The following is a 24,684-nucleotide window of genomic DNA, read 5'->3' as shown; positions in this document are numbered from 1 at the left end:
AACAGACGTACTTACGGAAAAAATGCAATTAAGGATTAAGATAAACACTTAATTTTGATTTTCATAATTGAAGAAATTCTTATTTTGTTAGCATATTACATCCACTGTAAGTTCGCTTCGCATTTTCAATACTATATTTGACTGAGTGATACTACAATTCTACATGTCCTCATACACACGCCACAGTCTTGTAATACCGTAGCTTTATAACAATAATGTCTTGTGATTAATTTTTGTCCCCAAGTGATAGTGGAATTGTCGATATTTTATACCTACCAGTTCCAGGCTAATTTGGAATGTCACTTTAAATGTTAGAGATTACGTAAGTCTATATAACACTGTCAATGAAATACTGAATATTTAAGCTATATTGAAAAATTATAATGTAGCTGTGTTCAGCATTTATTTAAATTGGCCGTGTTATAATTTTTGTCTTAGGCAAGCGACCAATATTTATATAATTTAATAATTATAATTAGCAATATATCATGTGTAGAAACATATTAAAACTAAATAATGCAAACCTTCAGGTCCATAAAATTGATCAATTTCTGCAATATACATACATGACTTCAATTATTTTTATCTACTGGAGAGAAATTCTCTGACAGTTAATGCTAGAAATACGTTTTACATATGCTAGACAGGTGATCAATTCACTTGTATCCTTTTGGTACATGTTTTCATTGGGGAAGTTTGTCCCATGTCATATAAGTATCAATCATTTACAACTCAAATGTGTACTTTGTACGTGTAAGTTTTGCCTCTTAAGCCATCAAATTGCCAAATCATGTAAGACTCCCTCGTTTGTAAGTCGTCGCTTGGCTAGGGCTGTATGTTAATGTTGGTGTGGCGTGGGGCTAGGTCCGCCCGCGTCGCTGGCGGAGCAACTGAAGCAGGTGCTGGCGGAGCGCGAGAGGCGGCTGGCGGCCGCGCCCGACCCCGTGCAACTGACCAACGACCTCGTCGACGAGATCCGCCAGGCCGTCAGCGAGGCCAACGCCAGAGGTGTGTGGGGGAGGGGGAAACATCTCATTCATTTATGAACACGCTACATTTCTTCAAATATAACTTGATTAGAATGACAGCACGGCAGATATACATATGTATATCTATCGTATAGGAGCGAAAGATAGAATGAAAAAAAAGTATATTTGACAGCTGTCATACTAATCATAAAACTAAAGAAATATAGATGGGAAGACAACTCGCTTTTGCTAAAGGAAGAGAATAGGGGTTTCTAAATTAGGATATATGTATCTCTTACATTAAAAAATATGCTAGCCAGGACAATTCCGAAGAACGTGATATTATTTTATTCAGTGATTGATGTTTTCATCAAAACCGCCGAATAATATGAAGTCCTGGCACTAACAGGCATTAAACCAAAACATTTCCGGAAAATCTCTTCCATATCTTTCCTACTGGCAAGTCTGCCATAATGCTTGCATGCAAGTTATGTATCAGGCCGGTGAGTCATAAGCTTGGGAATCCAGTACTTGCATTATCCGAACCTTAATATACCTGCATTATTCCACTCCTAGCATGGTTTTATTTAAACAGCATGTTCTTTTAGTTAGAATAGATTTAGAATTTATTACGTTACGAGAGGTGTTATTAAATAGAACGATTTATTTTTATCTTCACTTTGCGAGATAAATTATTATTACAATACACACTCATTGTTAAACTTCATTTTTATTTAAGTAAATGTCAAGATGCTTATTTTAATTTTGACTACATTCTTTTGTTGTGTAATAAATTTCATGTTAAAATTTTCTTAAGCTCGCCGGCCTTTTGGGTTATCAGACAGACGTATTTTAAATTTAGTTTGTAAGTTGTTCATGTTCATTGATCCATGTTTAAGTGTTAACAAACGTTCTAATATCAGCTTTATGTGCTTATGGTGGCGGGCTGACTTTAAATTACATTTACTATTTAAAAATTTTGAAATTGATAAGTTTCGTTCGAGAACAAAAATTTCATATGTCGTCGATGTGTGTGTGTGCTACTTGCCTTAAGACATGATTCTTAGGCAAATTAGTCACCTAAAGATAAAAGAACTTTATTTGGTGAATTTATACAAATAAGAACAGTGAATGAAGATATTCGCCTTCACTCTTCGTACTACAAAACAAGATGTCATCCTAACCGCCTAGTAGTTCAATTAATGTCCAACAAAGAAACTTTTGTGACAACGTAAGAATAATACTTTCGTTGTCACAAAGAGAGTGGTCTCCATGGGAGAGAACCTTGCCTAGAGCAAATCTGCTTAAAGTCGTCAGACTGATTGCAAGGAAAAAGAAAACTTTTTTTTTAATGACCTCTTTTCAAAATTACAAAAGGCTTTTCTCTTTTTATCTTTATTTCTGGTTGTACGCTCGCACCTTGTCTTAGGAGCGGTCGTTGACTGCTATTTATGGTTTTTAGTGAAGAAGGCCCCGGCGTGCGTGGTGGGCGGCGAGGTGCCGTGGCAGCCGCTGTCCACCGCCGTCAGCGAGGCCAGCCTGTCTCCGACCCCGCAGCCAGACCAGCGCGTCAACCAGTGGACTAAACAACAGGTAACAAGGGCATTCATATTTGGCCCGAGGCGCAGTCGCGCTCTTAATTGTCTTTTACAAACAGCGCAGGAAGAGAATCCGAACTTCTGAACAAATTATTAGTAGGAGAGAGCAAGCCATACTATAATAGAAATCTGTCCATTTTTATGAAGGTTTATAATTGTAATACAAAATGATAATTGTCATTACAGGTGTGGCAGTGGGTGTGCAGCCTCGGCGAAGGCCTGGAGCGGCACGCAGGCGCGTTCGCGGCGCGCGGCGTGGACGGCGCGCTGCTGCTCGCGCTCAGCTCCGCCGACCTCAAGCTGCTGGGGCTCGGCGGCGACGACCGCCGCCGCATGAAGCGACGGCTCAAGGAACTGCGCGCCGCACACGAAAAACACCTCAAAGCGCTCAAGAAAGCTGAGAAGAAAGCCAAGAAGAAGTAATTACTGAGCGGATAAAGTGAGCCAAAACGTTGTTGAGGTGAACCGTTCATGATAAATCTCCGGTTACTCTAGTTTGCTAGATTAAAAAATGGTAGCTTCGATATTCCCAGTGGATTCGCCCGGGTCACGCAGATTCTTAGAGCTCGGCGTCGTCAATTCCAGTTGTAGTATAAAAATTGAGTTGTCAAAACGTGGAACTACAGAGGCGCGTGTAACTACATTGTACATGTAATATTTAAATTTCTCATTAACGCATGGGGGAACTCCTTATTCCTTTCTATAGAAATATACTAAAGACTGACATTAATATTTTCTGCCCTTTTCTCTTATATTTCTTTGATGATTTATCAATGTAGTTACGTTCTAAGAGGATTACTTATACTGCGATGCACTTGTGTGGTTGAAGAACGTTGGCAAAGGGGCGGGCCGCGAGCTGTGTCCGATAGCGTACATAGTGCCATCTGACCTATAGCTTAGAGAATAGTGACGTTAGTGCCGCTTCGAACGAAGAAACGAATAATATTAATCGAAAATTAGACTTAAGTGAATATGGAACAGGTCAAGTAGAACTCATTTATCTAGACTGTCTAATCTTATACTATTTATTCTGTATGTAACTTAACTGATATTTCGTTAAATTCGTAATTTCTTGATTGTTCCTACATTTTGTATTAATTGTGTCAGTTTTTCTTCAAGTTCTATGTGAAGTGATGGACTGTGGGAAAAATACTGGCTCAATCTAGTCATAAGATGAATTGTACGCTGTTTGGGAGACGTGAACACCTAACGTTTTTCTTAGAAAATTCGTATTATTAAGATAGTGTATAACTTTCATGTAATATTGTCAACTATGTATTAAATGACAAGATTGTAATGCGATAATTTATTTTAGATTGGTAATCATCATGCAATGCAAAATTATTTTGATTACTTTGGCATTTATATTGAGGTTTAATGCACAAAATGTACTTAGTGTAATGAATAGCCGGTTGCGCATTGCCAGTCAGTTAGTACTTTATAATAGCGATGATATAAAGCTTGATGAATCATGTGATCTCATTTCACGTATAAAAGTATATTTTCACCGCCTCACAGTATTCACGCCGTTACTGACGCAGCTGTTGTCTTATGCAATGCAATTATCATTATGAATCTGTTGCGGCCAAATCTTAAATTTATTATTTCATAATCGTTTGACCATTTCGTAATATCTCATGATTGTAGCAATAACTGATTATATCCTTAGACCTTCATTATACAATGATTAAATTGACGTCTGGCCATTTCATTTATATAATACTTTCTAGATATTTAGCTATCGAAATTGGCCAGAGGGCAGGTTAGGTAACGGTTATATAGTGGCCATCACAAAAGAGTGCATCGACCAAGTGCGCTAAATTGTACCTACATTTGCAAAAACCAAAGAGAGCGCCCCCCCCTACCGAGGATAGTGCGACTTTATCAAAGTTAGGCCAATAAACATCAAAGTCATATCGTCAAATGTTGACGAATCATGGATTTAATCAGGTATTGTGATATTACTTGAAGCAGTTGAATGAACAGATCATGAAATAATCAATTTGACGATCGGTCTAATATATAATTTACTCTTATTTAATATTATACATTCCAGTAACTCGATTCTTGATTGTTTCATTGTGTGTTTTTTTATGATTTAGAGATGCTTTGTAGTTTTCCTTAGGCAATTCGTAAATATGGTTTATCTAAGTGTTCTACTGTATTATGATGAGCATGCGTGTATGTGTTTTCTCGGTTGCCCTGTACCATGTAAATATAGTCTCAAATGTAGCGTGGACGGATATAGCGAATACATGAAACTGATGTATGACTGGTGTACGCCGTACATCTACGATATTTATTTCAATTAAGAATAACATTTAATGTAAGTAGAATCCATTAACCATTGCCAAAATTGAACAGTACTTTTATTTAATATATTGTTGATTTTTGTTTAATTTACATTTTCTTTAAATTATTTTATATTTATTTTGGGACCAAATTAATTTGTTATGAACTTACTTATTTTTATGTATTTGGGTGAGCGTTTAAGAAAGATTTTTTATTTATATTTAATAAACAAACCAAAGTCAAACATCACATTGTTTTTTACTGTTATTTTTTGTGTATCTTGTACATGATGTGAGATAATGACAAAATATAATCTGCAGTGAAGATATCGAGTTTTCTTCCTAATATCTTGCTGCTGTAAATTGTGTACTAAATTAAACTATGGTGGCATGGATTTTTTGAGTACTGAAACGTCGAAGGCTCTTAGAAGTGGTAGGTACCTAATAATTATACATTATACAATACATAGATACATTCTATAATCTTAATTTGATACTTTCATAAATTATCTATACTAAAATTATAAAGCTGAAGATTTTAGTTTGTTTGAACGCGCTAATCTCAGGAACTACTGGTTCAAATTGAAAAATTATTTTTGTGTTGGAATAGACCATTTATCGAGGAAGGCTTTAGGTTATATTACATCACACTGCAACTATTAGAAGCAAAGAAATAATGGAAAATGTGAAAAAAAAAAACGGGGAAAATTATTCACCCTTGAGGGCTTCAATGATGCCCAGAATATGACTATTCGAGTCACGGGCACAGCTATTTAAATATATATGTGACAGCTTACACAGATTGAGTTAGCCTCGAAGTAAGTTTGAAACTTCTGTTAGAGATACTTGCTCAACCCTACATACCAAGTTTTTGTGCTCCCTTGGGAATTCTCAAAAAACTTTCAAAACTCCTGAAGGTCAATTCTATCTCTGTGAGAAATTCCACATGAGAACAACAGGGTTTTCCACATCTGCTTGTTCATGTGTTTTCACTTAATGTAATTCTTAATTCAATTAATATAACATCAAGTTTCTCCAGCAAAACAACCAGGTTATCTCCAATAACTCCAAAAATGCAAATTCTACTATCATTTTAACAAATTCCCATTGTATATTTACTATACTTACTGGCATATAAGGGTTAAACATGCTTACACCATTAAAACTTTGCCAAGTCAATCTTTGCAGGGAAAACTAACTAAAAGGGAAGTCTAACTTATATTGGAGCATGGTACAGTTGTCTAAAAGAATGTGCCTAGTTGCCTATAACAGCATCTTTGAGACAGTTTGTAAGCATGTTATTTCTATAGAAATTCGAATTAAGTATTCTTCCAATATTTCTGGGATTATTTTATTTGATAATCAGATGAGAAGTGATTGTCTTATCCTTGGAACAGTGAATAACACACAAAGTTGTTAAAGGGATACCTAGTAAATAAACAATGTAATTATTCATTGATTTTATTCTTATTTTTTAGTTTTTTGTTCCTCTTCCTCTTTTTAAATTTCTTCTTTGGAGGAGTTGTTTCTTCCTTGACATCTTCTTCATCACTACCATAACTTATCCTCACAAAAGCACCTGGTGGCCTTTTCTGTGCCTTATTTACTTTTTCAGCTGGCTCATCATCTGAATCTTCACTATTACTTTTTGTAAGATTATTTGTTTTTTCATTTCCAGTTTCATCATCTGACTTATCTTCCTTCTTGATCAAATGGTTTTGTCTGTTCAGTGTGACACAAGTGAGCCTACATCCAGCATTGTTGGCACATATTTCTGTAATTGTATCATCAGCATCTGACCACACTTTGAGTTCTCCTGCACTAGATGCTGAATACAAAATTTCATTTTCATAATGCAAACATTTCACCCTGTGTTTGTGTCCTTGAAAAGTTTTCGCTTTAGTATCAGACACTGTAAACAAAATTATGTTACCATTTTCTAATCCAACAAACATTTTGTCATCTGTTACCCACTGAACAGTAGAAGGCTTAGAATTACAAGTAATATGTTTCTCTACTCCTGCTTTGCTTATTGTCCACACGTCTACACATTGCTGGTAGACTAATGAGAACCGGTCCCCTCCTGGTGAGAATTTGATTTCAGTTGGCATTGTTATACCTTTGCTGGATAAATTGATAGTGAATGCAGGTCTTCCCTTAATAAGATTCCAAGTCCTTAAAGTTTTATCACCCCCAATGCTAAGAGCAAGCTTATCTGAAGGATGAACAGCTATTGCAGTCACTGGTTGACCTGAAAGAAATATTAATGTGTTTTATAACCAATATTGTTCTAGAAATACATTGCTTACAGTTTCACACATTCTCATAAGAGCAGAATCCTGATATGAAACAAATAAAAAAAGAAATTGGTGTCTAACCTCCATGGGCTTTCTTCCATACTTTCTCGATTTGCCAGTTACCAGTCCTTGTAACAATAATGCAGCCATCATCAGCACCAGTCAAAAGGTGAGTTCCGCTATGGGTAAAGGCGGCTGTATTTACGGTACCATCGTGGTTCATCAAGACTGTGTGTTCCTTGCGGGACTTCAAATCTATCACTACCACCTTATCGTCGGTGCCTCCTGATGCTAAAAACTTTCCCCCAGTAGCCACACATCGCACAGACGCCGTATGCGATTGTGTAGCAAAGGACTGTTTTAATTTAGGCACCTGAAGACAATAATTAAATATAAAAATATGGTGAAAATTTATAATACACATTTTGTACAAATATTGGGTGGTTGCAGGCCGCGCCTTTCGAAGGATTGTCGGTTTCAAGGAACTTACCTCATTTTCTGTGTAAATCGAGTACCCTAGTAGAAAACCTTCATATGTTCCTACAATTAATTCATCCATTTTCCGTTTAATAAAAATAATTTCAATCAAGAGCACGTTTTTCTGTTTTCCTTCTTCCTTCGTTACATTTAAAAAACGTCACTGTCAAAACACTTTCGATTGTCATAACCTTAAACGAAAGGGTCATGCTGTCTGATTGACAAGTGAAATACTTGGCTGCATGGGCTAGGGTCTCCCTCCACAATAGGCTATTTGACAAAGTTCTAAAAACTATCTTAGGGTATTTATTTGTTTATAAGGAGCCCTACAAAAATACTTTTCTGCCTTTATTACAGCTATTTTATTAAAAAATCGAAAAAGAAAATGAAATATTCAAATATGCCGCCAAAACGCGACTTTTAGCAATATGGCGGCCATGGCATGCAGTGACGTAAATTTCGTGTAAATATCATACAAAGCTTGTTGGTGTTTCGAAAAGTTTTGATTTTCGCTTGTTTTATTTAACTTGTGCCACGTCATATGTGTGAAAATTATTAAAATGAGTTCCTATAAATGTGCAGTGCCTCAATGCACTAATACAAAATAAAATCTCCTACGAAGCTGTTTTTTTCTATACCGATGGATTTGAATATTCGCAAGAAGTGGTTTCAGATCATGATCTAAGATCAGTGGTTACCAAGATATACTTACATTGATGTTTTCACATTCCTCAGTTCGGCAGCAAAGAAATCTGGATTGTCTTTGAAGAAGACAATCCAGATTTCTTCTTCCAACCATTATTGCGTCCACTTTTGGTAGGTTTCGACTGTCAGCTTTCGCGGAATTGGTTTCCATTATTAAATACCTACGTTATCTGAGTAATCCTGAGCGATCAAACACTTATAAAATCTTGAAAAATAATAGCGAACACTAAGGAACGGTACGATCGACAGTCTGTTTATGGATAATTGACGTCATAATAGAAATAGCCAATCACGTTCGTTTTTAGTCACGTGACAGCTGCATATAAAAACCTAATTTTCTGAGACGGATTTCGTTTAAATAATGCAATATTTTTATCTTGCGTTATTACAAATCGCTCCAAAAAAATAATATTAAGACTGATGACATAAAAGAAATGTATATTTTTAATACAGTCAAATAGCCTATTAACAAGGGAATAAACAAAAAAACGTCTCATTGACATTAATGACATGACAGATGCTTCGAGCATCTTGTCAAATCTGAACTGACTGAAGAACGAAACGAAAGCTTCCATGTTTTGTGAAAATAAATAAGTTTTCTTGCCGAATATTGAATGGATTGATACAGACGTATAATTTAGGAAAATAAATATTTAATTCTAATAGTTAGGCCAAACATATTGATCATTCTGGTAAGAATACATTCACATTTCAATTTGGTTTTAAATGTCGTCAAACTATCGATTTACAATTAATTCTTTTATAATTTATCTTCCTGTAACATTTGTTTTTATCTGGTAGGATTCCCAAAAGAGGACTTATTTGGACATCTACAAGATGGATTTGGCGGAGACCATGAAGAGCGTTTTGGCAAAGAGTACAGGGGGTTCCAGTAGCGCGGCTGCGAGTTCGAGCACGTCGACCCCGCACGGCGCTGAGGGCTATGTTACCGAGAAACTGTACATGTTATTGCAGCTCTATTTGCAAAACAAAGGCTGGAGCCCGAGTATAGAGCTTCTGCAGTGCTTTAGTGATCTAAAAGAGTCTTCCATGCTTCCAAGTGCAGCTTACTTGCAGTGAGTATTCAGGTTGAACAATTTGTTTGTGTAACTACATTATTCATATCTTGTCAAATTTCATTGTTTTATTTATTATGTTCAGAATGATGGCATCCAGAGTGGGGCTAGATACACAGGGGAGGCTTATATTGCGTGAGAATGGCAAGATAATCTTACCTTATGAGCATTTTGCCAATGCTGTCATGCTGAAACACATGAACGGACCACATGGGCTCCATCTGGGATTAGAAGCCACAGTCAGAGCTGTAAGTATATAATTATTTTTTCTTATTAGAATCTTATAAGGTAAGAATTGGATTATAAATGTTTTGATCATATCCTTTATAAAAGGAGCAATCTTTATTGAATAGAAAAATCAAATCATCAATCATCCATTTATTTTACTACAATTTGTTTTTGTTCTTTGTATTAGTGCTTGCTTAAATCACTACATATTCAAATGTAAAGTACGCTAATCTCGGAAAGCTGTGGATAGATTTTGTTCTTGTTTGAAATGTTAGGAGTTAATATTTAATATCTAATATATATATATGAAGTTTTTATCTATAAATACTATTTGTAAGAAGTCAGGGTGGGTTGTTAGTGTGTAATAATATAGTTCTTTTTCTGTTATTCTAGGTAGTTGAATCATACACAATCGGTAGAGAACAGTTTGGCATGGAGAAAGAGTTTATAGTAGAGGTGGTGCAGAACTGCCCAAACCCTGCTTGCCGCTATTATAAGAACCAGTTGGAGATGACACAAAAGACCATACAGCAGCATCTGTCTCAGCAGCCTACTTATATACCTGGTAAGACATGGTTTCATTTTATCATATAAATTTCGTATATAGAAAAATGAACTGACCAGAGTGGTTATACTTTATTATTGTAATATAGATAGACATAGTGAGAAGAGATTTTCGTAACACCTCTTTTCAATTAATACTCACTATATTTATTAAATCCGGAGCCAACAGTCTCACAAATACATGGCCACACTCAGCCACATGACTCAATGATGAATTTGAGATTTAAATAGAAACATGAAATTGTTAATGAACTGCAATAAAATTGTACAGTCTTCTCAGCATATCAGCGCATACGCTGTTGGACATATGCCACTTTCAAAATTGTACAGTATGATTTAGAAAAACAAAATTGCATCAATGAAATGGCTTTTTGAGTCCCATAAAAAGTTTGATAGTGGACTTAGAAACAACATACAGGTTTTGATGACTTATATTTCTAACTTTTTTTAACTATAAGCAGATGTGATGGTGGTAGTTTGAGTAAAGGTTATTAAACTATTCCTACACAAAAAAGTGAACAAATAATTTTTTTAATTGTATAATCTGTTGTGGGCACAGAGGCCGGCGCCGGCGGTCTCTCGGAGAGTAGCGCGGTGGAGCGTCTGTTGCGCGGGTCTCTGCCGCAGGACTACCAGCTGCCTCTGGCGCCGCACCTCGCCGCACTCAGTGAGTTACTATGTAATAAACATCAAGCTTTTTATTTTAACTTTTTTTCTTTAGTTGTAGAGGTTTTATATGTAAGTCATATTCATTTTGTGACTGACCCATTCATACATAAATTACTGCAGGAATTTATTCATTGATCAAATCAAATGCCCATGTCGGTCTCATTACATTAGTCAGGAGAAAGAACAATATTTATTTATTATTTGATTACTGTAAGTATTATTAGATGTTATCAGGTGTTATTCATTCAGAAGTTATTCATATTTCTAATGTTTCTTTCTTTATCCAGAATAAAATGCCTCTTTTTTTGTTTATTACAATAAATAACATAATTATCTAACAACCGTGTTCTTCCTTATACTTTATCTGTAAGATATAACTTAATGTTTGTTAAATATAATACTTAAGATGCACATTTTATATAATTACAGCAGAGATGCGATTTATTTGAAATACTTCTATTTAAAATGCAAATACAAAATTCAAAATACTTATTTTTTATTTTGCCTTTTAATAAAAAACATTTTGTAATTATATTTGAAATACCTTTTGAGATGTATTATGCATTTATAATATTCATTTAAAAATGCAAAATATTTTGTGATTAAGTTAAGCCAACATTACCAGTCAAACAAAATGAAATGATCTTATGATGCTTGTATGCCGAATTTGACCGATAGAGCTACCTGTGATATACCTGCTATGCCAGCCATAAAGCCAAATAGCTGAATGTGGTCTGTCAGTCTCTTCAGGACTGTTGTCCCTGTCTACCCCGCAAGGGATATAGACGTGACTATATGTATGTATGATTTAATAAAAAAAAAATTGATGTTATTTTTTTTACTTTTTAACAATACCAGTCTAACTTTCATTAATTAAAGCAAAAATTTAATTGTTTTACACAAAATGAAGTGTGATCTGTGTGGAGTGGGAAGACCTAGACGAACGTATCTTGATCAAATTAAGGACGTCCTGGTAAAGGGTCAGGTCAAAAGTACCCAAAACCGCTGAGCTTGCATGAAGAGGGTTATGAATGTGGATGAAGCGAAGGAAGTATGCAAAGATCGTGGCAAGTGGAAAGAGGTAGTCTCTGCCTACCTCTCCGGGAAAGAGGCGTGATTTTATGTATGTACATATGTATGTTACACAAAATGTGGCTACATTTTGTAAATTATGTGAAAATTTTTCTATCCTAAATAAAAATAAAAATATCGATTAGGTCAAAAGGTATTTTGTTTTTAAAAAGTCATTTCAAAAAACCTATTTTGCATTTAGCATTTGAAATACAAAACATAAAACTATTTGGTATTTTGCATTTGAAATAGTTAATCTGAAAAGTATTTTGCACTAGAGGCCGCCCGCGACTTCGTCCGCATGGAAACCCTATCAATCCCGCGGGAACTCTGGGATAAAAAGTAGCCTATGTGTTATTCTGGGTCTTCAGCTACTTACATACCAAATTTCATGGTAATCGGTTCAGTAGTTTTTGCGTGAAAGAGTAACAAACATCCATACAAACTTTCGCCTTTATAATAGTAGTAGGATTTTGTATGTAAATGCTTTTTTAAAACCATTTTGTACATCACTGAATTACAGCAAGTCTTACATCGGACAAGTCAGACCGTCGTGCCCAAGAGAAGTTATCTCAACACCAGCAGATGCTTCTTCAGCATCAGAACAGGTCTCTGGGTCACCAGGCCCTGGACAAGTACAGCCACTCACAGCGGTCATCTAGCTCCTCGCAGTCCGGCCTAGAGAGCAAATCCAAACATCACTACACGGATGAACACAAACTCACTGACTTTTTAAGGTAAGTTTTAATATCTTTCCAGATATAAAGATTACTTATAATTTAGTTTAAGATAAAGCTGATAGATTTTGCAACAAAATAACATTAAAAATAAAATAAAGTGCCCAAATAATAAAGCATGAAGTACTATAGGTTCACATAAGTTCAAATTCAACCCCAGCCGTGAAGAGAAGCATTTCTCTTCACGAGCGGAGCGGTTCTTGTAAAAACTTGATCCATCTAATCACATTCTTAAATAGGTTTGCTAATATGAATAAGTGTGTTATATTTGAGGATTGTGTACTTTATTGCAACACATTTAGAATTAGTAATAAATGGTATACGGTATGTTGAATAAAAGTGAGGATTTTTGTTTGATTTAGCTTTCATCTGTGAATCTTGTATAAAGTAAATTTGCCGTGTGGTTCCCGGCGCCAATACAAAAAGGAATAGGACCACTCCCATCTCTTTCCCGTGGATGTCGTAAAAGGCGATTAAGGGATAGGCTTACAAACTTGGAGTTCTTCTTTTAGGCGATGGGCTAGCAACCTGTCACTATTAGAATCTCAATTCTATCATTAAGCCAAATAGCTGAACGTGGCCTATCAGTCTTATCAAGACTGTTGTCTCTGTTTACCGCGCAAGGGATATAGACGTGACCATATATATGTATGTAATTTAACCAAAAAGCGAGCATCACTTCCCACGTTCCCTTTCTCCTAAACAGAGCGAACCTAGAGAGCCTGGAGTCTCTCAGCGGTGGCGGCGCGCACACGGAGCGCGCGAGCAGCGCGGCGGGCGGTGGCGGGGCGGCGGGCGCGGGCGGGGCGGGCGGGGCGGGGGGCGCGGCGGGCGCGGGCGCGGGCGGGCAGGAGCGCGTGGTGCGCGCGTTCGCGGAGCTGGCGCGCAACCTGCAGCGCATGCGGCCCTGCGTCCGGCCCGCCATGTGCAAGCCCTACGGCAAGCAGAGCGAGCAGCTGCAGAAGAGTAAGCTCATAACAGTGTCGTGCTGTAACGTTACCGTCAGTGTGCATACATTTTGTATGACGTTTTCCGTACGTGTCAGTGACAATGTTGTTGGCCGGTGAGGTTACGGCACAGCACGTACTTATTACTGTTTCTCTTTCTTCCGTATTAAGGCATACTTGAATAAAATGGGCAAAATACAGAAAATATTTTAATTAATAAAATAACATTTTGGTGTTTGCATATTTAAAAATTCCTTTTGTTAAAATATCTTAAAAATATGGTCTTCCAGGAAAATAATAAATATAAATAAAATAAATAAATATAAATATATACGGGACAAATTACACAGATTGAGTTAGCCTCGAAGTAAGTTCGAGACTTGTGTTACGAGATACTAACTCAACGATACTATATTTTATAATAAATACTTATATAGATAAACATCCAAAACCCAGGCCAATTAGAAAAAGTTCTTTTCTCCTCATGTCCTGGCCGGGATTTGAACCCAGGACCTCCGGTGTCACAGACAGAGCGTACTACCGCTGCGCCACAGAGGCCGTCAATAATAGTAGGAACGATGGTTTAATATTTACCAAACTATACAATATTTATTGTTTACAGTTCTGCTGGACACGATCCAACTGGTGCAGTCTCTCCGCAGCTACCTGCCGCCGCCGCACATACAGGTCACCTCGTGGAAGAACGACGATAAACTACGGTGAGGAATTTAATTTTTAACTGTTAACTCCGCATTCGTTTAACTGCAATTTCCATTCGTCCCGTTCCCGTAGGAATTTTCAGAATGTTATACCTGAAGGTATTTCTATTACTGTGCCAAATATCGCAAATGTCGGTCAGACAACAACAAAAGCATATATCTTTTCTCTTTAAGTCAGCGTGGATATTTACTGTAAGAAAAGTATTGTTGAGTTGAGATTTCTTTATATAATATCACGTCTTTATCCCTAACGGAGTGGACAGAGTCAACAATCTCAGAAATGCTAAAAGGCCACGTTTAGCTATATGGCTTTATGATGGAATATGAGATTCAAATAGTGACTGGTCGCTAGCCCATCGCCTAAAATAATTCGAAACACAAAAACTTAATTAATCCAATTAGGCTAAATCAATGTTATTTCGCCCTTTTCAGTTCCAACAACATGGACGAGCTGGAAAGCCGTAAGATAGTGAGCGGCAACTAGCCGGACTCCGCCGCCGGCTGAGCGCCGTACGGACCCATATCAACCAAACACTAATGTACGTCGCTTTGTCTTCGTCTCATAGCGTTTTTCGCCGGACTTGGTGTGTGATTTTTTTATTTACTTATCGAGAGCCCGCAGCGTCGTGTTTTCGTGTTTGCAAACACGTTACATTATTTACAATGATAAGAGATGATACAAATATGAATAAGTATCTACTAAAGGAAAGAAAAAGTAAAACATAAAATGTAGTTCAATATAAGTGCAATATAATGGAAGTTATTTTATAATTTTTCAAATTTGATTCATCGGAGTTGAAATCGGAGTCGATGTTAAACTTAAAAACTAAATTATGAACAACAATTGAAAAAAACAAATCGACGAATTTGACTTTAAAAAGCACGTATCGGGAGGATCGTTTCTACGGTCTGTTACTTCGGCCTCTGAATCCGATTGAAAAGTTTCGGGAGTCAAAGTCGGAGTCAAAAACGGAGGTGTAAGATTAATTGTAAGTTCCGACTTCGCAGTCAAAGCTCCGTAAAATCTTTGCCACAATAGTGATGTGGACAATTTTTGGAAAAGTGTTTAAAACCATGCATAAGTACCAAATATAACCCAAACTATTTATTATTATTTTTTATTACAAGTTATACCTTTAAAATAATTTATTTAAAATTCCATTTAAAATTTCGCCAAAACCTGTTAAACGCCCGCTGTGACGTCACGTGTTACACAAAATTGTCGAAGTTGTATGTAAAGAATAGTTATTTCGAAGTAATGTGATAATAATATGGATTCTACATTTTATAAATATTGTGCGGTGCCGCAGTTTAAAAGTACACCTATTTAAACACCTGAAAAACTGTTTATTCACGTTCCATGTACAAAAACGATGCGGAAAAAGTGGCTTCAATTAGCCCGTCGGGATCTGGCCCTTGTATCTACACAAAGTAAAATGTATTTCTGTGAGGATAATTTTGATGTAAGTTTGATTAATATTTGTTACATTTAACTTTGCACAATTTTGCATCTTGACGAAGTTGGACATATCCTACAGCATCGTCTCCATATGACTGCCTCGAGGAACTAAAAAGAAATGAAACAATTTGTTATAAAGATAAAAAATAACCTCAAAATCATATAATTTTATTTTTACCTTATAATTTACCTTTTCGAGTTTTAAAATACCTACTATTACTATAATAATGTATCTTGAGTATGTTACTTACATGGATGTCTTCACATTTCTAAATTCAGCAGAGCAGAAGTTACTATTCGTCGCGAAGAAATTAGCCACCGTAAACCAATCAATTCTTGGCAAATTTGAACTATCTTCCTTAATATATCCACTTTCCACTATGGGAAAACCTTTAAAAAATTATTCAAAAAGATAATCGAGCAAATTTCGAAGAAGTTTCACGGAAATCACAGTAATAATATGATCCAAATATCAACAAACACCATAGTACTTGACAGCGAAAAGTCTTGTATTGCAAGACGTGACGTCACGCATTTTGGTTTGTCACGTGACTTGAGGGTGAAATATTTAATTACATTTTATTAAATAAAAAAATAATCCCTTGTTTATTGAGGAAAATATTGTGTTTTTTTTATTATTTTTACTATAGAAACTACCCTTTCGTGGTAAATATTTATTCTTATTTGAGTACAGTCCACATCCGAATAATAACTATCAGAATTAATTTCCTTGTTTCGGTAGCAAACAATGTTCTTCTGTTCGCAAACATGGCGCTGCGGTCTCGTTTTTGTAACATGACGGGGTCTTATTTATATATTTTTTTACAAAACCGTATGTATTTGCATATAATTAGGTTTATATTGGTACAGTGAATTTTTTGTTTGTCCAGAAAACGAAAGCTTTATATTTTACATTTATTTTTGTAGGTGTTAGGTTGATAATTTTAAATATTAGAAACTTATATTTCATTGAAAGGGATTTGACATTTGTTGTTAGTTAGAAATACGTAACAAATGTTTGTAGGAATGTTCACTCGTATTATGTGTGAACGTATTTATATAGGAATAAGTTTTTTATACTTTCAACACAAAAACGGTTGCAATAAAATATTAATGAAGTTTCATTTTGAATTATTATAGTTCACATTTGTTAGTGTTTGTTGTCTTATTGTGCACTTTTACTATATAAATATTTGTATATGATTCAAGTTTTGCGTGAACCGTTTTGCTTCCAATTATTTAATATGCAGTAATGTTTTAGTGAGTTCAATCTCGTTTACCGTCGTAAGTGCATTATTTACACTGTGATAGAGGTGTAATAGGTGTAGAGCGGAGTCTTGACATAAATGTAACTTAGACACGTAAATTATTTGGTAGGGATGGATGCGCGTGCTATATCATTGAATAATAAGCTTGCATAAGTATAGAATGTGAATGAAGCGGGGGAAGTATGCAAGGATCGTGGCAAGTGGAAGATGTAGACTCTGCCTATCCCTCCGGGAAAGAGGCGTGATTTTATGTAGGTATGGATGTTTGTACAAATATAGAAGATATTCAACATTTTCAACCAAACTTCCTTCTACGATTTCTAAGATGATTTCATTTTACTTGGCTACTGCCTTTTTCACGAACGTTGACAAAACATATGGCCATCTTCTCTCACTCAATCTGTTCAGTTAACGTCAATGATAGAATATGATAAGACAAGCTTTGTCAACGTTCGTGAAAAGACCCGTTGAAAAACATTAAACTGGCAATTAAAGTGTTTATAAATACACTACAATTATACCTATTTAAATATTAATATTTTATTCAGAAGTATAAGGTTGTTTAAGATTTTACTGTAATGAAAGTGTTGCGTTGAAACAGAGTAGTTACTCTTCAATGATGTACCACGCCGCAAATGTGCGCATTTCAATAACTTCGATCGCCACGTCTTGTCTTGTGAATAATAGGGAGTTAGTATCTTATTGAAGACTGCAATTTTTTCACGTTTAGCTAATGTTGCCTGTGAATGTTTCGAGTAAGGTTCGGTTAGTTGTGTGCTGTACACTGAGACTCTGATTAGGCATTGGGAATGTGTAATAAAAATTAATCGTATTGAAAAACAACATTATTTTTCGGTAAAAAATATAAATATTTTTTCACAGAAAAATATAAATTTATCTCATTTTTTTATTTGATATATAATTGAGCTGAGATTTTTTAAATTTTTTTTTATTAGTAATTAAATTTTGAATGGACGTCTCAGTGTTCAGTTAAATGATTGAAGGTGTTTCGATCATTGCCGTGTATAGCTTGTAAATATTACTCATGATAATACATTGTGCTGATAGAATATTTGACAGTGAGAATTTCTGGGAACATGTGCCGCTTCGAACTTGCTATCAAAACACTTTTATCTTTTGTAAGATGCGTTGATACGCTTAAAAGTAAGAACACTTATGAACGTATCTTCAAAACGGACTACAACTTTTAATGTGAAGAAATCTGACACCAATATTCCACCAAATCTTCCGGTACTATTTTAGTAAAAGTGGTAACGACTCATTTAAGTTTCAATGTAACTTCGCAAAAAGGGTGTATGATTTATTTCATATAATCTCAGATGACTTTAAACCCTGAAGTCAAACCGAATTGCTATATTTCAGTTCAAATGTGCAATATATGGCCGCTTTTCGCAATTATTTAGCCCTTTAACTTTTATAATATCACCAAATGCATTACGGCAGGCAGGGACGAGTTTTGTCATAAACCGCACAATATATTATCATTTGTACTTAGTATAAAATGCGACGCTGATATATAGCTAATATATCCAAGACATCACACTATTGTGAAAAGAACTACATAAGTATGATAGTGCAATAATATTAGGCAAAGCCTACTTTAAAATTAAAGTTTTGTATCTTAGTGCTGTAAATCTAAATTATAAAAATATAATCGTATCGCATTCAAGGTGTGCAAGGTTGTAATAATGTATTAGGACGCTTAGGCATGTCGTGTCGTTAGGATGTGCGTTAACATCACTTTATTTATAACCATTGTTTTCGAATAATTATGTTTCTCCCTCATTTTTATAACTAAGTCGACATGCAAATCTCAAGACGTTTATAAGTCATTGTCTTTTGAAATAATTTTTGAAGTCGTGAAAATGTATTTTATATATCCTTCTACTCTTATTATCATAAAGAAATATTTTAGTACCTATGTTGATTTGTAGGATCATCCTTTCATTTTTGATTTGACTATTGTCAAATCGAGCAGCTTCTTAATTTTAAGTACATTATTATTGTTAAGAACTATTAGTAATTTGGAAAGGATCAGTAAAATCTGTCTGTCGGTATGTAATCCAAATATTATACGAGGCTATTTCGAATTCATCACTTACTAACAATATCAATGCGCCTAGTGTTAAGTTAATGTTGACTGTAAAGTCTGCTTGGTGAAGTATTATAACCTAATGAAATGTATCTGTATTAGATTAAGCGTTCTAGTCAAAAATGGATTTGCTATGACATTTTTTTTTTATTGGAGTTATATAGTATTGGACATTGGCTTTATTTTGTTTTTGGTTCGGCGATATATTTAATGCTCGACGCATAATCTTACGCATTAGAACTATTGCGGCGCCGCGTTGTGTCACCTTTATTTAGCACCGCGTATCGAATACGGTGGTACTTATTGGTATTTATTGCTCGTACCAATTGGTCACGAACGATGACAAGACATTTGTCTCAACTAAGATAAGACACATCTTAACAACGTTCGTGAATTTACGCCCAGCATGGCACGCGTGACGACGTTTTTGTGTCGTGATAAAGTGTGTTACCCATTTCCGCACACGACGTAATTTGACTTGAAGATCGCTGGACAACACTAGCAGCGACGCCTGGCGACGACATGGCGTCTGTCGGTCCGCCTTAACTTCTCAGGCGGACAGCCATGACAAAGTTATTGCATCAGAACTTAAAGAATTTATATTTTTACGAAGACCACACCAACAAACAGCCACATCTCGTCACTTATCGCTAAACGGGACAGCGATAGTTTATCGTGCATGGTATGCTAGCCCCGCAGGAAACACAACACCTTTCAACTAATGCGTGCACATATGAGCGCTTTATCGAATTATTGTACAACTGTTTTCTTTTCGTTCTGCGTGCGCTGTGGTAGTGTTAACTATATGCTTTTCACAACAATCAATCTACAAGGTGGGGGATACAATATTTTTTTTGAACATAACGACAAAAATGATCTCTGTGATTTTCATATACATGGATACTTGCTATTATTGAAATCACATTACTAGCCTCGAATAATTCGTGACGGTGTTGTCAGCTGTAAATATGTTAGTTATTCATTTTATTTACTTATATTAGTGGATAGGATTTTTAGCGTCAGTTTAGTTTTATCTGTCATTATACCTATTTAAATTTTTATTGTTTTAGATATTTTCTTTAAAAAATGACATAAACACAACCGAATAGTATGTACTACTCAAAAATTATTTTATCGTATTCTTTGTTAATTTTTGTGGAATAATAGATATATGTATTTCAATAAATAAAGGTCTGTTGTATTTATGTTTATGTTGTTTGATATGGAATAGCTTATCTAATGCATATTTGATCATATTTCAAAATTATTAATTAATATTTGGATCCTGTGATAAATTGTTTATTTAAATGCAACCATTAGAAAATTATAAAATTATCGTTGGGCAGTATAAGTTCAAAACAGACTGTTTTAGTTCATATTTATTTACTTTTGATTAGTTCGGCCTTGTCACTTACTTTGCCGAAATTACAATTATTATTTACTCAATAAGTGGTGAACATATAGCGGATTGAAACGCAATGCTTAGAAATAAATAATCAGATTAATTATATTGAGTTTTACTTCCACACTGATTCAACCCTTAGTTGGCTGTTGATCAGCCAACTAAGGATTGAATCTCTGCCAATCGATTAAGTTAGACGTCGAAAACCGGACCAACTAGAGAAATGTCCGACACACTCCTGTTGACCCTAACACCCAAGGATGTGAAAAAGAGACGAAGGAAATCCTCAACAGGCAAGGGGATTATTTGGGGGATAACAATTTGTGCCCTAAAACTGCACTTAATGCCCTTCATGTCTGCAGCCTCTGGGGTATCAATCGTTTAGTATTTGGGTCAAAATAAGATAGGTATCTGCATTTAGATCTCTTGTCGGTTTCTAGGAAGGGAATGGAAGGGAGTTCAACAATTGATTAATTTTTATAAAGGTATAACAAAAGAGGGATTTAAAGAATTAGATTACGAGTACAAACATTTATTAAAGTCTTAATAATCGCAGTCGTGGAAATGGAATACAAAGATTTCTTTATTTTAATACAAAGGAATAAACGCCTGATGATTAATCATAATATGTAACAAAAATCTAAATAAAACACTAATGGAATGACGGAAATAATTCATGGAAAAATTATATTTTGATACATTTAATATGATAAAATATATAATAATAAATTCTAACCTAACAATTGATATTGTGAGTAATATAAAGGTATAAAAATGTTGAATACAAGATTTGTGCTCTTATTTACAGTGCAACACAACAATTATTTTCATTAATTGATTCCCAAAACAATATCTTCGATGTAAATGCGCGTGCGCGTTACAGCCTTAAGTAAATTGTCGTAATAGACAATAGTAATAGTTTTTAAATAAATTCGCCGTTTAATTAAACTTCTTGATAAAAAAATGAAAATAATCAACCATCTCCTTCTTAAGTCATTCCTTTTAATGTTTATTGGACAATAGCTTTGAATTACATACGATTTAAAAATATTGACACAAGATAAATGCATTTTGAAAGAATTGTAGTTGAGAAGAGATAGACTTTTGACATTATAAAAACTGTACTATGATTATTTTTACTCAAGATTATTCGTATCAACTAAGCTTTAAAAAATACATTTTTCTAACATCTGATTGAAATACACCTATCTACTTACAAAAAGTATACCGAATTAGTATATTCATAGAAAAATTCGGTACCTATGTATAGAACTTGACAACATAAAGAACAACTTATGGAATCTCTCCATGTTGAGATAATGTGTTTAAATACATTATATCTAATAAATAAATCAATATTAAATAAAAAATAAGGAACTTTGTAAAATAAAAATATTTTTAACTTAAGTACGTACCTATCTATCGACATAAAGTTCGCATGCAAAAATTTCTACACAATATAATAATATATAACTCAATTACGTCAAGATCTTCTTTTTTCGTCTTGATTCGCGGAATTACTTGGGATAAATTTTTGGATAATTTTCAACGAGAGCTGGCTCATGTACTATCGAATGAAAATAGAAGAGTATGTATTTTTTATTACTTAGACGATTAGCACCAAAGTAACCGCAATTAAGTGGCGTCCATTTTAATTGACAGTCTACCAATGAGTGTAGCGCATATTCATGCTTTGATCTGATATTCATTATACTGTTGTAATATCAAATCAAAATACTGTTTTTTATATGATAACTTTAACATTCCTAAATTATTCCTCAGCCAAAGCCTATAATTTGGCCGCTTTGAAAAATTTGTATACAATATCAATATCAAGGAACAGAAGCGTATCACGTTTTTGTTTTGAGGTTAATTCAACCAATCAAAATTAATAATAAGTAATAAAAGTATTTTTTTATTTTCGATTGGAATAATATCGGAATAAAAAAAAATGCCGTGTTATGAAAGACTTCATGTAGCGCCATCTTTTGGCGTGAACACGTACACTGAGTCATCTAGCCAGTAGTACGCTTGCGCGAAATCGCCTTCACAAAGGTACGGTGCGCGTGACCACGACGATAGCGTGAAACCAATGTCATCCATGAAAGAAACGAATGATGCTAGTTGCTCTTCGAATGTGGACCCCTGGATAGGCAGGCGCTCTTCGGGCTTGTGATCTGCCGTCACTGAAAGCAAACAAAAGCAGTTAGCAAATGATTGTCCCTACTACACGTGCTTTCTTAAAGCCATTCGGCGATGGCATGTTAATGGTAGGCTTTTAGTCAGGTCTACTTGAATAGGGGCTGAGAAGATAAAGGGGTGATAGAGAAAGCAAACGCGAGAGCAGCGCACCCTTCCTAAGATAACTGGAACTTCCAGCCTAAGTTAGCATTTCAGATCAAATATTGATTTTTGATGTACTTACTTTTGCTTTATTTACTTGGCTCATATAGGTGCTTAATCATATGCAACACGATTTGAAAAATTACCTTCGACGTAAGGTTTGTATGGCAGCACCAGCGCCAATAAAAGTACGCCGCCTGGCGCCAGGGCTTTCTTCGCTTGATTCAGCATAGTCTTGGGCCTGCTGCAGCGGTCCAGCAGGTTCAACATGCACACGCAGTCGAATTGCTGCGTGCGCCACCAATAGTCCGTGTCCAACAATCTGGAAACGATAAAGATTTGTAAAAGGTTATGATGACAATGATCGGATGCGGTGTTCAAATTAGGTAGTAGCGTTATACAGTCAGATACATATAATATCTTGTAGCATCAGCCGTCTCTGCGCTTCGGACAGCACTGATATCGACCAAAATTATGATAAAAGACCTCATCTTTCCGTGTTCTTAGTTGCATCCTCGTTGGTTTTCGAAGCCCCGGGTCAGCTTTTTAACCACTGGATTTTATTTGTTGTTTCGGATCTAACACTGCTGCGAAATGATACTCTGACCTAACATAGACTACTTACGTGTAACCTTTACTGCTCAACGCTTTCCTCATGCTAGCCGATATTTCGGTGGCGTATTTCTGCGAGTAGAGATTGGCGAAACGGCGGCTGACCTCGCCGTCTCCGGCACCGACGTCTACCACGGTGGCCGAGCCGCTGCCGGACCACTTGGCGGCTTGCAGCATCAGGCGCGCCTGCGCTTCCGATAGTACGAACATAGAGCCGCGGCCTAGCCAGCTGGAATCAGAAGTTATTAGAGGTGAATAATTTCACTTACCCAAGAAAATAATAAGTACTTACGTACAAATGAAATCAAATTGATTTTGCCGTCTGTCATGTGGCAATAACGATACTTAATTGCATGTCTGTGATGTGGCAATATCAATAGGATCCTCTGTTTCCACATACTCAACCTAATCTAATATTTTGTACTTGATGCACAATTAGGTATGATGGAAGTTTAGTAAAGAAAGAAAATTACAGGGTGTGTGGTAAAATGAACGGGGTGTGGTAATTTCATCGTTGTTAATTGCGCTTACATAGAGTTATAGCCCAACCCGATGCTACCATTAATTTTCTTGTTTTAATTTAATTGTCGAGCAAAGTTCATTCGGGGTTTAAAGCTTTAATTTTACGAACATTCTCGAAAACGATTTGTAAGCTAGTCGCCGGAGAAACAATAGTGCAATTATCCACTACCGTTGGTCGTGTGGTGGTCGTTGGAGGTTCGCACCGACGGGCCGCAATTATGGAGGATAAAACTCAAGCGTGCTGCGGGCCGGCGCAGCCCAGCCGAGTGTGCGGCAAATTGTACGCTTCGGGTCCGCACCGCGAGCGGAGACGACTTCATCGCGCCCCGGGCGAAGGCCGATAGTGGATAATCACTAGCGAATCCAGCTCTCATTAGCCCAGCCAGCGTTGTTGCGATCGATACGAATTCGTCTTCTCCAAGTAAAGGGATAATCGTCGCGAAGGCCTTCTCTGTTATTAGCCGTAGTACCATATATCACGTGCTGCATTATACTCGGCCCCCGGCGTCCGCGCCGCAATTACCAGCGCAAACGACTCGCCCGCTACAATGCCCTATTAGGATAGCCTTATAGGCACGAGTCCGAGGGAAGTAAGTTTGGTCTCGGTACCGGTGTATC

At 35.9% G+C, this 24,684-nt stretch overlaps 4 protein-coding genes across 11 annotated transcripts in view; 2 read left to right on the top strand and 2 right to left on the bottom strand.

Annotated features, from left to right (window-relative positions):
* Positions 1 to 5,107, top strand: part of LOC106135031 (uncharacterized) — a 36,334-nt gene extending 31,227 nt beyond the window's left edge. For 4 of the 5 annotated variants that reach the window (XM_013335199.2, XM_013335201.2, XM_013335200.2 and 1 more), the window contains 3 exons: positions 865 to 1,008; positions 2,431 to 2,561; positions 2,753 to 5,107. In XM_013335199.2, the coding sequence (XP_013190653.1) occupies positions 865 to 1,008; positions 2,431 to 2,561; positions 2,753 to 2,989 (512 nt within the window). In that variant the 3' untranslated portion in view covers positions 2,990 to 5,107. The remainder of the gene's footprint in view (positions 1 to 864; positions 1,009 to 2,430; positions 2,562 to 2,752) is intronic. The other variant, XM_060946576.1, reaches the window with a different exon arrangement.
* A 1,195-nt stretch (positions 5,108 to 6,302) lies between these two features.
* On the bottom strand, positions 6,303 to 7,784 carry LOC106134970 (p21-activated protein kinase-interacting protein 1-like). Its single transcript, XM_013335124.2, has 3 exons — positions 7,645 to 7,784; positions 7,236 to 7,527; positions 6,303 to 7,108 (listed from the first exon to the last, which is right to left on the bottom strand). The coding sequence occupies exons 1-3, from the start codon at positions 7,711 to 7,713 to the stop codon at positions 6,306 to 6,308; spliced, it is 1,164 nt and encodes a 387-aa protein (XP_013190578.1). The 5' UTR covers positions 7,714 to 7,784; the 3' UTR covers positions 6,303 to 6,305.
* Positions 7,785 to 8,890: 1,106 nt separating this feature from the next.
* On the top strand, positions 8,891 to 20,682 carry LOC106135144 (uncharacterized). 2 transcript variants are annotated; one of them, XM_060946544.1, is made up of 9 exons: positions 8,891 to 9,028; positions 9,138 to 9,412; positions 9,498 to 9,660; positions 10,034 to 10,205; positions 10,764 to 10,871; positions 12,468 to 12,681; positions 13,388 to 13,647; positions 14,251 to 14,347; positions 14,780 to 20,682. In XM_060946544.1, exons 2-9 carry the CDS (start codon positions 9,174 to 9,176, stop codon positions 14,829 to 14,831), a joined length of 1,305 nt encoding a protein of 434 aa, XP_060802527.1. In that variant the 5' UTR covers positions 8,891 to 9,028; positions 9,138 to 9,173; the 3' UTR covers positions 14,832 to 20,682. The 2 variants fall into 2 exon arrangements, with proteins under 2 accessions (XP_060802527.1, XP_060802526.1); XM_060946543.1 differs by having other exon boundaries at positions 10,764 to 10,883.
* Positions 20,683 to 21,125: 443 nt separating this feature from the next.
* The window catches only part of LOC106134928 (protein-L-histidine N-pros-methyltransferase), a 54,305-nt gene continuing 50,746 nt past the window's right edge, over positions 21,126 to 24,684 (bottom strand). For all 3 annotated transcript variants that reach the window (XM_060946598.1, XM_060946597.1, XM_013335072.2), the window contains 3 exons: positions 23,558 to 23,773; positions 23,079 to 23,254; positions 21,126 to 22,775 (listed from right to left, as the gene is read on the bottom strand). In XM_060946598.1, coding sequence (XP_060802581.1) covers positions 22,561 to 22,775; positions 23,079 to 23,254; positions 23,558 to 23,773 — 607 coding nt within the window. In that variant the 3' untranslated portion in view covers positions 21,126 to 22,560. The remainder of the gene's footprint in view (positions 22,776 to 23,078; positions 23,255 to 23,557; positions 23,774 to 24,684) is intronic.

Source organism: Amyelois transitella, chromosome 11 (assembly GCF_032362555.1).
Source record: "Amyelois transitella isolate CPQ chromosome 11, ilAmyTran1.1, whole genome shotgun sequence".
Classification (NCBI taxonomy): Eukaryota; Metazoa; Arthropoda; class Insecta; order Lepidoptera; family Pyralidae; genus Amyelois; species Amyelois transitella.
The sequence above is the reverse complement of the archived record's forward strand: the minus strand, read 5'-3'. Positions and strand labels throughout refer to the sequence as shown.